Here is a 15,076-nt window from a genome sequence, read left to right as displayed (position 1 = left end):
TACAGGCTCAAGCTTTGCTAGAAAGTCTGTTGCTTTTCCTCAGTCAGTTTTAGGAGCTGTGAGTCAAGTGCACGTACCTGACTGGCATGACACTTTTCTGGATGTTAAAGTAACTTTGCATTTGGTAATGTGAAATGGAACCAACACTTGTCTGTTTTCTGGAAGTTTGTGGCCAATTTCAAAGCAGTTCAGAGAAGAAATGTAAATTACATGTCTTCACGTGAGTCTGAATTTAAAAAGCGCTTGTGTGTATTTCACAGTAGAGGCACAAATGAGAGGAGAGTAGCAAAAATACCATTGAAATGCACATTTTAAAAATTGACTGTCACTGTATGTCACCAGCAATCAAATTTTCTAGCTAAAGAGGAAATTTTTTAAGGATAATACTTTCGCTAAATAAAAGCCTTCCTATACCTTTTACACAAATGTATGAAAGTTTGAAAAACTTTCACTGGGTAAGAGGGCCCTTAAACCAAAGTATGAGGCTTTACAGAACCTCTGAGGTAGAATTTGTGGCCAGAAAGAAACATGATATACATGATTCGAGTGTGAAAGTTCCAGGTTCAAACCTCTGCCCTGACTGATGAGGAAATTGGACTTCTACATCCCAGGAAGTGACCGACATATTATGCTGGCTGGTACTGGGTGGGATCTCTCGCTCTCGTTTGGAGCTGTCCTGCTTTGTATAAATACTCATTGGGTGAGAATCTCCTGTATAACCCACTGAGTATGGCACTCATATGGCTTAATATGAAATGATTTTGTATGAAGTGGAAGAGCTCCAACAGAAGATTAGTGTCCCACGTGAGAACAGCCAGTGGCCTGGAGGTCTGCTTTAATTTGGAATTTAGATATGTTTAAAGACTAACATTGTTCTCTTATACGCCAGGTAAGTGTCCTGTTTGCATGGTGGTGACTGTTCTGGTAGGGTATTGGATATTTAAACTTTGTACTGAAAGTGTTGCATGGAACTACTAATAAATTTCTTCAGACTCAGTCCACCTAAGCTCTTGCAAAACTTCTTGCTTGTCTTATTTTAATTTCACCCATAATCTATGAATGTGAGTGAAATTGATGTAAACACCGATTAATCTGATTTTTAAAGCCTGATTTTAGGAAAACGTATCAGACACTGGGTTAAGGATGTCTATTGGTTTTAACCTGATCAAATTAAAATAATATGATCATTTGTATTTACAAATATGGAGAGAGCTTATAGGATTGCTTGTCCCCCCTGAGGATATGTTTGTACCACTTCACCTTTGAATTATTCAATCAAGAATAATTCTGTGATTTAAAAATGTGCTTCCCTGGTATAAAGTAGTACAGAGTTACTGTTACTCTTTTCTATCTCATCTGAAACAACTGATGAGAGTCTTCAATCTTGTGCTTGCTACTTGCTGGAAAAACCTTTATTTAAAAGAAGCTGCTGCTGGTATGTTTTCCCCCAGTAGAGACAATTATCTGTTGCAGTTTATCAGGAAAGATGAGATTCAAAGTGGCATCCTAGCTGATACATCTTTATTCAGTTCTGAAAGTGACATTAAAAATTGTTACTAATTGCCACTTCTGAATGACCTTGTAAGTGATAAACTACTTGGCTATGTAATTGTTGCAGAAGAGCAATGTTCAACTATTTCTTTTGTCTTAATTGCCTTTTGATCAGCTCTTCGTAAGTGTGAAAACTTCTGAATGCTGTTTGCTTAGTAACCTTTCAGAGTAAAGGCCTTTTATAGATTATACACACATAATCTAATGTTTTGCCATTCTATGATTAGTATTAATAGCACCAAATTGAAGAAGTTCATTAACAGTGCTGGAAGTACGCGTGCTGGAATGTAGAAGTTGCCTTACTCACTAAAATAGTAAAACTCTCAAAGAAAAGTCACTTTAACTTCAGTGGTAGATCAAACCTTTAACATAACTATCAGTAGTGCACTTAAATGGCTGTGCTTAGAGGCTTGGGTGCACGATGGCTTGTACAGAATCACGCGTTCTGTTCTCCCTTAGGATTTGAGATAGCACCCATTGTTACAGTGTCTATGGTTTGAAGTTTCTTCCTTTTAAAAGTGTAGCTTAAAGCTTTTATGCATGACGAAAGTATTATCTCCTTTTCTGCCTAATGGTAATTATAAATTACTGAGATGCACCATGAAGCAGCTTTTTTTTTTTTTTTTTTTTTTTTAAACCAGAGCTGAATTTTAGAATATATTATAGTCTATAAGGACAATCATATAAAGTATCCTGACTCATTAACTGGCATATCTGAGTCAAAAAAAAAATGGAGGGGGGAAAAAACCCCCACACCATATCCTGCCATATAATCCTTTATTATAACCACAGAACAAAATCAAGCAGTAAATCCTCTTATGCCTGTAAATACCCTTACTGTACAAATAAAATAAAATTGTGAGAACTGCAAAAGTCATTAATTTTCGTACAGAGCTGGGGGAGAGAAGACAGGTTATAATAGTAGCCTTGTAGTGCTATTAGTTTGTAACAATAGAACTGAATAATTGACATGTTTTATCTTTCTTTGTCTGCATCTCACTCCCAAAGCATTCAAGTTCCTGTTTCTGAGTGTGAAGAAGAGTTTACAAAATAATTACATACAGTATTAAATACTGCTGTTATGGGAAGTGAAGGGGTTGTGCTGGGAATTTCTAAGAGGCAGAAAGAGAGTAAGGGTATCCTTACCTTTTAAAAGATTATAACCTAACCAGAGGGAAGAGTGCCCACCAATTTCACTTGCAGTGCCTCTGCACAATTCTGTCATCCACTTAAAATCTGTGGAGAATCAATATATAGAAAAGACATAACTTCAATGGCACAAGAAATTAGAAACGAGATATGCTGGGACATTCTCCAGTCAGCCACCAGTAACCATAAACTGTTAGTAATTCATGCTTATTTGTCTGTCTTCACTGAAATGCTTCTAGCAGGCAGGTATGTATCGCAGCACAGCAGACACGCTTGGATTGCTCTGTGGGGTCTGTGGATTTAAGCTTCCATGGCTGTCAGGGCAAATGGTTTTGAGCGATAAACTCACCTTTTCAAAAACAGATGCAACTGTGGGTAGCTTCTTACAAGTATACTCTAAGATGGAAGCATTATGGAGCTAGAGCCCCCAAGGACACACTGTTTTATGTGTTCTTATAACAAGTATATGTAATTTACTATAAATGCATTCTTAGAACCATAGAAACACTGGTGAAACTGGATAATTGCTTGGTAACTTGGACCTGGTACTTTTTGTCTCTTTGCGCATGATATTTATCCTTCAGATGACTTAGTTTTAATTGTTATAAAGCGGTGCTTGACAAGGCATACTAAAAAAATTTTAGTGCTGTGTCTTTAATCTTCCTCTTGCCCTCCTTTATAATTTCTCTTCTTGCATTGTATGGCTATGTATCTGAGAGCTACCAGGTTTACCGTCGAATTCTTATTTACGCTTGACTTTATGATGGAGACATTCAGCCTTATGAGTAATAAGCTCATTAAGCCTAGTCTGCATCAGCCTAAGCTGCTTTAACTCTAAGCCATGGAGATGCCTTTTGTGAGGGGCTCTCCAATCCCATAATTTGTTCCTTTAGAGCCTTAATTTTGTCAATTTTCTGTGTGTTCTTTTTCTTCTACTCGAAAGGCAATTATCTGCCTTGTTCCAGGAGACTTTTCGAGCCTTCTGACAGGTTAAGGGAAGTATTTCTTTGTTAAGATTTTGATCCTGGAATTTCAACAGATGATGATAAATGTAATTAAAAGTGATTAAATCAGTCTGTTGTGCTGACATTATGGACCCAGAGTAAAGGCCAGTATTAGGCAGGCAGAGGAACAGGCTTAGTGCTTGGGTTTGTTTCGTGGGATTTTTTTAGTTTGTTTACTCACTAGAGGAAATCAGAATGTATTCATATATTCAGAGCTGGCTACTGCTTCATCCAGTTTATAGCTATCTTTTATATAAGAGAAGAACAATATTTTAAACTGGAGGTGGCTCCACATAGTAAGACCAAATGTGTTTCCTAACTCTGCCCTAAACCTACTGAAAAACTGGTGTGCAACTTGATTCCCCACCCCCACCCCCCTTAGCTGCAGGGAAGTGTTAAAGTCCATATTACCTGTTAATACACACATCCACTTGCATATGAGTGGTATTTGCATCAACACACATTTCTTTGCCAGTCCTGACATTTTACTAGGCACAAAATATACAAATAAATGAAATTACTGCTTAATTTTCTGGCTTTTCCATAGGATTCAGATTAGTGTCCTTGTTTAGTAAGAGATTTGTGACATCTTATGCATTATTAATGCTAGCTTGTATTCCAGTTTGATTTTGAGGTAAATTTATCCTTGATATAGGTCTAGTAAAGATTAATTTGTTACACCAAAAGTTCAAGCATACATCAGAGTTTAGGATATGCCATCATCTTGCAGCATAGGCAAGCCTACTGTAGGCTTTCACTGGTCTCTTTGGAGAGTCTTCCATGTTGTCATACCCTAGAATTGTCCAGATTGTCACAAAAACTTCCTTTCCTCTTTTTCAGTCTCTTCATTAATTCCTTACTCTGTCAAAAAAATCCAAAACAAAAAATAATAATTAACGCTAAAAAAAACTGTGTGAAAAATTGACTTGTAACCTTAGAAATATTACAAGTCAGTTGTAGTTACGTGTCGTGCTTTTCTTTCCTTTTTACAGTCTCCTATTACTAATTTTCTGCAAAATGCTAATTTCCAGTCACAAAGGTATTTGGAGACTCTTTAAGTAGTTATTAAGTAAAAGGCCATGCACATGAGCAGTGCTACTCAACAAATGTTGAATTGTCAATATTGTTGTCAATACTGTGTATGATTTTCTTTGCAGCCTCAATTGGATAAGTTGTCAGGGTTCATGTGCTATTGTGGAGTGGTGCTAATCCATAGTTCCTCCTTCTAGATGGACAGAAATGCCCTGGTTTTTAAGCCTTAGAATGCTTTGGGATCCCTTGAAATGAAGAGGATCACATAAAAGTGCGATGCATGTTATTAGGTGTTTGTAAGAGTTCAAGGATGTGTTGTGTTTCGGAAGACTGTCATTATTGGAGCAGGTTCTCCTTTGATAAATTATAAAAATGACTGTGAATGACTCACAGCTCAGTTATAATTATTCCCAGTGCTAATTATGTGTCAGAATTATCCAAAACGCTGTATCAGACATGGCTTGCATATGCATTACCTGTGTAATCATGAAGCTGCGCTTTTTCCAATGTAAACTTACTGAGGACTCTACTCCACAAATCCTTCCTTTTGAGGGCTCCTTTCTCACCCAAGCAGGCCCCATGATTTCAGAGAAACTAATTAATCAGGGTAAGGATGTTCATGACAAGCTTTTAAACTAGTTTTATAACTTTACCCTGTGGGGAAAAACTTGACAGTACTTTACAGAAAAGGTTGTGAAGTATTTATTCCTCACAGTCCGTCAGTTCTCACTGCGGACATCTGAGGACAAAATATATCTTTGACTGATGATTTATAGTCCATGAGAACTTACCCTGTCTCATGCAAAGATGTTTTAAGACTGTCTTTTTTTTTTCAGCTTCTGGAAAAAACCAACAATATGTTTGAGGAACCTGATTCTGCAGCTACGAAAAGTCCTTTGCATTTAGCTGTAAGTATGAGACGTGTTTGATCTGTATCTCCTAGAATAATTCCTTAATCTCTGTCTTTGAAGCAAGTTTAATCATAGACTTGTTTTGAAAAAGCTGGGAAGGGATGTAGGCCTAGATGTAACAAAAACAGGTTCTGGGCTGGAATCGTTAATTAAGTTTTTGGCAGTTGAAGCTCTTGGTTCCTATTGACTCTAACACTTGGGTAAGAAGACAACACAGACACTGAAGTGAAATTAAATGGAAAGTCGCAACTTTTATTTATAACTAGTTGATAAATTTGGGGCCAGAGCTTGAGCCTATGGCTTTGATCATGGAATGGGATACTCTGATGTTCTCCTGGAGATGTGCAGAATGCAAAAAAAAAGTCTCGTACACAGCAAGGTGTGGGAAAGCATGCTTAAACCCCAGCAGTGCCCTGGGAGCGTGCCACAGAAACTGTGCTATCAAAAGGGGATCCAGCACATGTGGCCTCAGGGATCACAATAGCTCCCCTTTCCCAAGAGCTCAAGATTCATGATCCCTCTTCCCACTTCTCTTGTGCAGGATCACAGAATAGTTGAGGTTGACATGGACCTCTGTAGATCAGCTAGTCCCACCTCCGTGCTAAAAGCAGAGTCAGCTAGAGCAAGTTTTCTCAGGGCAGTGTCCCATCATACTTTGAATATCTCCAAGCATGGAGAGTTCTCAGCCTTCAGGCAATCTATTCCGATGTCTGACCACCGTCACAGTAAAAATGGGGGTTTTTTTTGCATTAAATGGAATTTCCTGTGTTTAACTTTGGGCCCATTGCCTCTTGTCTTGTTACTGAGCATCCCTGAGAAGAGTCTGGCTCTGTCTTCTTTGCTCCCCCATCAGGTGTTTATACACACTGGTAAGGCTCCCCCTGAGCTTTTTCTTTTTTGAGGATGAACAGTCCCAGCTCTCTCAGCCTCTGCTCGTATGTCTTTCACAGACTGGCTCTTCATTGAGTATCCAACCTCACTGTGAAGCTGCCCTCCTCTTGAAAGGGAAGCAAGTTGCTTACTTGAAAATAGGGGCAAGTTTTAGTTCTGTAGCAATCATATCTCTGTTTCCCAGTCAGCCAGAACAGCTCTAGCCTGACATTTGAATTATGCACGCATAATCTGAGGGAACAAGAGCCACAACAGTTGGGTTAAAAGACTGAGTTTGTCACTGAACTCCTTTCGATCTTTTTTTCTGCAATTGGAAGACTGTGGGAAGGAGAGTGTCACTCCCAAGCCCAAAGATGAGTTACAACCTGCACTGTCACCAGCATAAATTCCTGTGCTGGGAAGGGACTTGCCCTGCAGCTGGCCAGACAGCAAACTCATTTCCTCTCTGGTCCCTCTTGGGCAGAATTCTTGCAAGGACGCTGCCAGTGGCTCTCCCTCTTGTATCTGTTGCTGGTTAACAACAATTCATTCACCTGAGACACCCCAAACCCACAGTTTAAAAATCAGAAAGCTTACATAAAACATCACTATTTCACACAGCAATTGGAGCTATCCAGGAGTGTCTCTGACATTTGTTTCAAACCCTCTCATGTATTGGGGTGCCTGTGGCCATGCTTCCCCAGGTCTAGCAGTGTCCACATGAATCTCTCCACATGTGGATCCAGAAAGCCAGCAACTTACACCAAAACATGAAGTCCTGTTAAATGGCTGATACAGCGCAGTGGCCAAGGCCTCTGCTTACAGACGTTTGACCCCAGAATGGAAATAGGATTTAGAAACAAGGGGTGGACTAGCAGCCAACAAAATACTGACCTGCCATTCCCTGAGGCTATAGTGCATGATTATGGTCATGGTTGAGTAAATAACTGCACAAGGCAAACCAACAGGAAGAAAAAGTCAACTTTATGATCCTGTCAAGGAGAGGATGGGGTATACAGTCTGCATGGCACCTTCAGGATAGATACCTCATATTATGTCAAAGATCAGGCTGTTGCTAGTTGTTTTCTAAGTAAAATTGTTATGAAGAAGAAAAGCTGAGAACTACATCGGAATATTTTCTGAGATATGGGTTCCCTGTGCCCTAATCTCCCTATACTTTTCTTTTTCTGCCTTTGCCTTTCTGATTTCCTTAAGTAGTTTTCTTGGTCTAACAGGGAAACAAGTGTTCCCTGCACTGTCCTGTTCTTTTGAACTTTTGACAATGGTCACTGGGAGCAAGCTGCCGCCACCACTATTTAACCGTGAAATTCAGTGGCTCTTTGGTTCCTTCATGTTTGCATTTCTCTTCTGTTTTCATTAATCGCTTCAACTCTGGTAATACTAATTATATGTTCATGTATAAATAAAAAGGATGTTCTCTGTGAGTCTGACAGTAAGGAAAGGAGGGCAGTCCCTACAAAGCTGAATGAAATGTTCCCAGTTTCTGGGGCTATCCACTGGGTTTTTGCAATGTCACCTGTGTTTGTGCTGTTGACCCAAATGTGGCTGTAGGTCTGGAAGTGCATCTACTTGTCCACTGTAGTTGTTCTACCAAATGATCCTACTGGCAGGAATACTCCGTGAAGCATCAGCTATAAACAGCAGGTCAAGTTTGTGTTTGTATTTGCACAAAAATCTGTTTTGAGAATTGCTTTCATTTAGTTGGAGACCAGCAGATGTGTTGAACTTAGCACCCAGTTAGGTGATAATCCATGCGACCTCTGACCAGCATCACTCTAGTGAATCTCGGTTTTGAAGCAAAGATTTCCCTGAAAGGTACTGTAGAATGTGAAAAATGAATTGTTGATTCACCTGTGCTGAATTGGCAAATTATTGCCTGAAATTCCTCACCTTGCGTTGTATTAGAGCAAATCAACAATCATAATTTCTGTCCCTAAACACCAGGAATTTTTTAGTTTCTTGGCTACAGTGGAATTTGGGAAAATCCTTTCAAGTTGGAGAGAGAGTCATAAGGAATCAAGAAAACTGTGTGATTTCTGCTGTGTTTAGGAGACTGTGACAATGATGAATTTTATTCATGTTTTATGTGAAAGTCTTTAAAAGACAAGAGTTGTGTTCTTTATATAACACATTTCATATTTCTAGGCCTATAATGGTCATCATCAAGCCTTGGAGGTACTTCTCCAATCTCTGGTAGATCTGGATATTAAGGACGAGAAGGGACGCACTGCTTTGGACCTGGCTGCGTTTAAAGGACATGCAGAGTGCGTGGAAGCTCTCATCAGCCAGGGTGCTTCTGTCACTGTAAAAGACAATGTCACCAAAAGGACCCCCCTCCACGCTTCAGGTGAGTGTGCGCTTATGTTACACTTGTGGTATAAACCCTACAACACAGAAGCAGTTACCTTTACCTACCTACTATCCCTATGCACATTTCTTCTAAACGGAAGAAGGGTATTTTGACCTGTACTAAGGACTGCTGCTTGTTTGCTGAGGTCCTGCAGTTAACCCTTTATCTTTCATTTCCTTGGTCTTTTTTCCTCTGTCCCTGTGGTTCAGTCCTCCCTCATACAGAATCCCATATTTTTCTACACCACTACTGCTCTGCCCTTACCTGCTTGCCTCTACTTTACCTTGCCTCTCTGTTACCACCTACTCTTTAAGATGTGTGATGTTTCCCCTATGACACCTTCTCTTAATGGTTCCTCGGCCAAAATATCAGGGGAAGAGAGAACACTTGCCTCACTGCTTCTCCTATGGAAGAAAGGTTGAAAATACAGGTAGGCTCTGATTGGTGATGAAATTATCCTGGTGTTCAAAACTTTCCACCTTTTGCAGTGGCAACGCTACAGAAATTCACCCCCTTTCAGACATTATCCTCCTCCTGACCTAGCTTCTGAACTTGCTCTTGCTGAGAGTCTGCTCCATTCCTCATGTGTTGAGTGTTAATTATGCAACGTGCATAATTAACTGGAAAATGCAGAATTTGCCATTTATTTAAAGGTTATTATTTAATATGTACCTGTCAGATAAATACGCAGAAGTGCCGAAGGGAACGTTGCTCCTCTGGCTGTTCATCGAGGGGCTCAGTACAGCATAGCAGTGACCTCTAGTGGGAAGTAAAATTAATACCGCATTGGATAACAATTCTTTTCAGGGCCAGACTTAATTGTCTTTCTGTTTACCTTTTCATGTTGCTTAGATTAAAATGCATATACATCATCTAATACCAGTTTATTCTCTGTGTGTGATCATATAAGTGCCACCTAGAAACATAAGGTCAAATAGACTATTATCAATTTTGTCTGCAGTACTGAAGAAAATGCACATAATAGATCTTCACAGCATACTAAAAAATGCTTTCTGCCTTCTTAAATTTTGCATCAGAACCGAGTACATCACTCCCCACAATAAATTAATGATATAGAGATGTGCTGCTAGAGTTTACATATCAGAAGTTTGAGACCAGAATTCAGTGAGAGGGGGTTTTAGTTGTTTTTGATAAAAACACAAAATATTAAATCCAGCTGATCCTCACCCTGTTAAAACTGTTGGTTTAATTAATTTAAATCAAGATCAGTGCCACCACAGAACTGGAGCTGTGTTGGTCAAGAGCTTTCACTTCAAACATAGCTTGGGATCTGATGATCAACAAGGTGTGACTTTGTCTGGTACATCATCACTATAGCAATGATTTTGCATTTATTTAAAAATTTGGTTATAGTGGCACAGGTTTCTTGTCACAGCTGAATTGTAAGGGTTCTGCAGTACTGAGAAAAGTAAATGGTAACAAAGCCATATTTTTGTTAGCAGGTCTGACTTAAAATATGAATTTGTTGAATAAATCTGTTGAATAGAATTGAGTAGATTTGTTGAATAGAAGGTGTTATTTTAATACGCACATTTCTTACCTTCATACAAATTCTGATTGTGAGGGTTTTTTCCTATTTTAATTTCTTTTTTAATTGCCCCCATCACTGTAGTATGAGTGCCTTCCATGTAAAACCAGTAGGAAGATTCATTGTAGACTTTTCTGGTCTGTGATACTTTTCGCTTCTCAGATTTAAAAAAAAAATCTCCAGGGATACAAGCAAAATGTTCTTTAAATCCGCAGTGAAGCGAAATAAGTTAGGTATGTATTAAAAAAAGAAAAAAGGCAAGAAAATCCTACACACAGGAATGAGACACTAAAGAGAACATGTACCTTAAGCAGAATGGAAAATACTGCACAGACAGGTTGAATGTTTGAACTCTTAGTAAAGGAAATTTATCACTGTCATTAATTTGGAGGCTTTCAAATGTGAGATAAGTGCACTTTGGGTAAATATCCATTAAGACAACGTTTAGAACCTTCCACTCAAGAGCTATGCAGAGTTCTGTGCAAACCAGCTCTGGAGTAAAGCGTCTATCTCCAACTATTATAAAAAGCCACTTGCAGTCTGATGATTTTCATTATGCTGTTTCATAACAATGTTTTGTTTAGGAGTGTTTTAGCAAAGAATGATGCCACCTATTGGAAACTCCGCGTGGTGCCACTGCAGTATTCAGCCGTTTTTATTTGCAGTGCAAGTGTAAGAGGTAAATTGGCATATTTTGAGAAATCAAACAGAATTCTTGCTGAATTAATCCCTTGACTGACAGTGCTCATTTGCACACACAAAAGTGAATACTTGCATGTGCAATACTGTGCACTGGAAAGAAACAGGAAGGCATGTGTGCCCATCCCCTTAGACGTGTTTGCCTTCGTTCCTTCTAATTACACAAGCACAATTGCTGAACACAACAGTTAAGGAGACCTAAAGTGGTGGATTGGATTACAGGATTCTGCAGAGCTCCATTCAGTAAAGGGATTTGTAACTTTAGTAGAGAAATTGTCTAATGAAGTATTTCTTTTTTCTGTCTGTCCCCCGCAGGGAATAGACTTCCTCTGACCTCATAATATGGAGAATTTCCTTAGCCTAAATTATATGTTCCCTGTATAATTTTATTACCGCCAGTCTTTCCTCTGGCTAGCTTGGGGAATCCATTGCAAATGTTCCCCTAGTGTTAGTGTTGTAGCTCTGTTGGCAAAACTAATGTTCCCTGCAGGGTCTGTAATGCTTAGCAATCACTGGGTCAGCTCCTAAGAGTTTCTGGGAGTATCTGTTCTAAAACTCATTTACCAAAGTCCTTTTCAGACATCAGTGTGAACAAGTTATGATTTCTCTTCGTCCTGCTGGGAGAAAGAACAGATCTTTTCTTTTTTCCCTAAGCCAGTGACTCATCAGCCCTACAGAACTGTTTACATGTTATGTATATGGCATTACTTAGTGGTAAATAACTAAAAATGTCTTTTATTTTTCTGGGTAGAGCAACTAAGATTATTTTTGGATGAGTGATTTAAATGTGATGATGTGCGCCCGTTTCTCTGCCAGAATGATGTGACATAGGTGGTGTCCCAGGGTTTTGCCTCAGCCCACAAGGTGTAGGCAGTGTGAATGGATGACTTGCTGTAATAGGAACACAATCTATATCTACTGAGTACAGGAATTATTGTTTTTCAAAGAAGAAAATACTGCTCTCTTCATCCCATGAAAGGCTGAAGCCTTTAAGCCAGCTGACACACAGATGGGTTTCCAGTGTCAGGCCCTGCAAAACGTAGAAACTCGGAGCTGTTTTCCAACAGCAATGCGTTACATTTTAAAAAGCAAACCCCATTTTTGATAAGTAGCTGTGGCTTCCAATAACGTTAAACGAGAAAAAGATGGAAAAACCCAAAGGGAATTTTAGTCTCTGGTGTTACGTGCTGTTACGAATATGACATTTGTATCATTGGTCATTCTTTGCAGATGCTTCTTTTTTCATAGCAGCACTGAAGAACTTGCTTGTACAGTGCACACAAAATTAACGAGCCTTGCCGACATACTTCCTACTGCGTTCCAAATCTGATCGCAGAAAGCCTTGTCTGCATGCTTGGTCTGAGGGATTTTGAAATGCTGTCTGGTTTAGTAGAAATCTTGTCAGTAGTGAAAATCACGATTTCTGTTTTACTCATTTGGGATTTTTGTATGTAAGAGAACTAATACTCGTCTTACTGAGGTCAGGGAAAAAACAGCTCACCATTTCATCGGCACAAGTTAAATGAAAATTGTGGGAATATTAATTTCTTATACTGTGGAATATTTTCCTTCTTTATAAGGAAATTCCTTATCCATAAGCTTTCCAGTGGAAAAGTATCTGAAATTAAACATATTTTAATTAAACATACTTTTTTTCTTTATAGTCATTAATGGCCATACACCTTGTTTACGGTTGTTGCTAGAAGTTGCAGACAACCCTGACGTGACAGACGCCAAAGGACAGTAAGTTTTCTTTGTGATGGCTTTTTTCGAGCTCTGTGATTCAAATAGCATCTCAGATTTCTCACAAAAAAAGCATTTATTTGAAATACTGTATTTCCTGCACTTCTCCTTATAGAATTTGGCAGAGATTACAAAGTACACATTCAGTTGATCTAAGCCATGTGGAAAGGATTATTCATTAATCTTAGCCTCTGCTTCATACTTTAAACAATTCTTCATAGATGCTGAGGGCCAGATTCAATAAAAACCAACAAGCTCCTGAGATGTTTCTATAGAGAGTCTTTTTCTTTCTAAAACATTGCTATTTCAGGGTTTACTTGGTATATTAGGCTGGTGCAGTGGGACAGAATGTTTATTTGAGGTGACACGTGCATCTGAGATGTTCCTACAAAAATTTTACTTCTCATTAAATGACAGTTATAGAGGGAGAATAAAGTCTATTTTTAAAGTGAAAATATGAATGGTTTAAAAAACTCATTTGGGATGCCTGGAACATATCTGACTGTACATATAATTTTGAATGGTATTAGTCTTATCTAAAAATAGAAGGAGAATAGATCTCTTTCAGAAAAAAATGGAAGATATGCTAGTCCGAATTTTGGCTTGAATAGTTTCCTCATGTCCCTTCATCCCCTTTAAGCAATTGTGTAGCATTTGCAAAAGAAATGCTTTGGGTGGTTGCCATCTTGGTAAATAGCAGGGACATTCATTCACAACACTTGGGTATTGTAAAGCTCGCGTGTCGCTGGAGGTGACAATAATTGTAGGTTATTAAGAGAACAGATTGTCTTGAATGATGTTGCTCTGTAAACTGCTTACAAATGAGTTCGTTTCTATTTCAGTCATGGTAGTTGGTTGTTAAACATCTTAATAATTTCATACAAAATGTCTTCGCTTGGGTGTTATATAGACAAGTATGGTGAAAGAAACAGGTTTGTGGGTAGGAACGGGGAGAAGTGCAGAGCTTCCTGATTTCTCTACTCCTGTAAGTTAGCAGTGGCAAGTAGTATGTCATTTTATAGCTGTGACTGGTTTGTTTTTGTTTTTTTCTAGAACCCCACTAATGCTTGCAGTGGCATATGGGCACATTGATGCTGTTTCTTTGTTACTTGAAAAAGAAGCATCTGTAGATGCAGCTGATCTCCTGGGATGCACAGCTTTACATCGAGGGGTGACTTAATTTTTATGATTCTTAATTATTTGTTTTACTGTGACTACAACTCACTTATAAATACAGGGATATTGAATGTGAGGAATACTGCAAGTGATTGGAAACATGACCAAGCACAATGAGGTAAAAAGCAGGACAGATCTGCTCTCAGTAATGCTCTGCTTTTGACTTTATTTCACATTTGCTTAATTAATTAGCTAAAATACTGATTAGACCATTTTTTCTTGGCTCTAGACACTTTACAGTAGCAATCATTATTCTTATAACTGAGCACTTTATGAATTCTGAAAATAATTTCTTTAAAAGAACTGCCCAGCAGTTATTTTCATTTTTCTTGGGGAGGATGGTGTAAATAAGTAAGCCTTAAGTTTTTTCTAGAGGCAGTGCAACTTGAGGCAGATCTAATCTTTTCTAGGAGTCAGCTTCTTACCCAATGTGAAGTTGATGAAGAGGTGATACTTATACAGAACTCTATGATAACGGCAATGAGCAGTTCAGCTCAGGAGTCCAGCACAAGTCCGCAATAAAAGCTATGGCATAGAAATTCTGTTCTGTATTGATAGCAATACATGAACATGCCCGAGATACCAAAGCTAACCTATGTATGATACAGAGATCATGGATAGTAGCTGGCCAGCTCTTAAAGCAGCTTTTCATATTTCTGATGATATTCTTGACCCTTTTTTTCCTCAGTTCTCTCACATTCATACATGGTTTTGAGAAGCCACACTCAGGTTTTCTGAATCTCACCCCTTGTTTGTGTTTGTGCCTCACTGAGTGGAGTCTCTTCCACAGACTAGGAATCAATGCCTTTGAAAGACAGCACCAAATACATTTCAGTGTATCAGTTATCATAGGTACTCATGGGCACAAAGGAGCTTTCATCTCTGCCATCTGAATCCCATCCAGGCCGTTTCATGTTCACAGGCATCAATCATATTCCATATATCCTGGGCAAGAATCTGTATTATGTCAACCTCTTTACTTATTTCTTTGTTATCAGATTATGACTGGGCATGAAGAGTG

General features: G+C 38.8%; 1 protein-coding gene across 7 annotated transcripts in view; it reads left to right on the top strand.

The window, feature by feature from the left end:
• ANKRD44 (ankyrin repeat domain 44) overlaps nt 1-15,076 on the top strand; it is a 144,296-nt gene that overhangs the window by 114,318 nt on the left and 14,902 nt on the right. For all 7 annotated transcript variants that reach the window (XM_050899764.1, XM_050899763.1, XM_050899761.1 and 4 more), the window contains exons 17-21: nt 5,573-5,644; nt 8,684-8,885; nt 12,801-12,879; nt 13,933-14,050; nt 15,054-15,076. The exon at nt 15,054-15,076 is cut by the window's right edge and continues 194 nt beyond it. In XM_050899764.1, coding sequence (XP_050755721.1) covers nt 5,573-5,644; nt 8,684-8,885; nt 12,801-12,879; nt 13,933-14,050; nt 15,054-15,076 — 494 coding nt within the window. The remainder of the gene's footprint in view (nt 1-5,572; nt 5,645-8,683; nt 8,886-12,800; nt 12,880-13,932; nt 14,051-15,053) is intronic.

This window comes from Gymnogyps californianus, chromosome 7, assembly GCF_018139145.2.
Source record: "Gymnogyps californianus isolate 813 chromosome 7, ASM1813914v2, whole genome shotgun sequence".
In the NCBI taxonomy this organism is placed as follows: Eukaryota; Metazoa; Chordata; class Aves; order Accipitriformes; family Cathartidae; genus Gymnogyps; species Gymnogyps californianus.
Note: the sequence above shows the minus strand (reverse complement) of the source record. Positions and strands in the feature narration are given on the sequence as shown.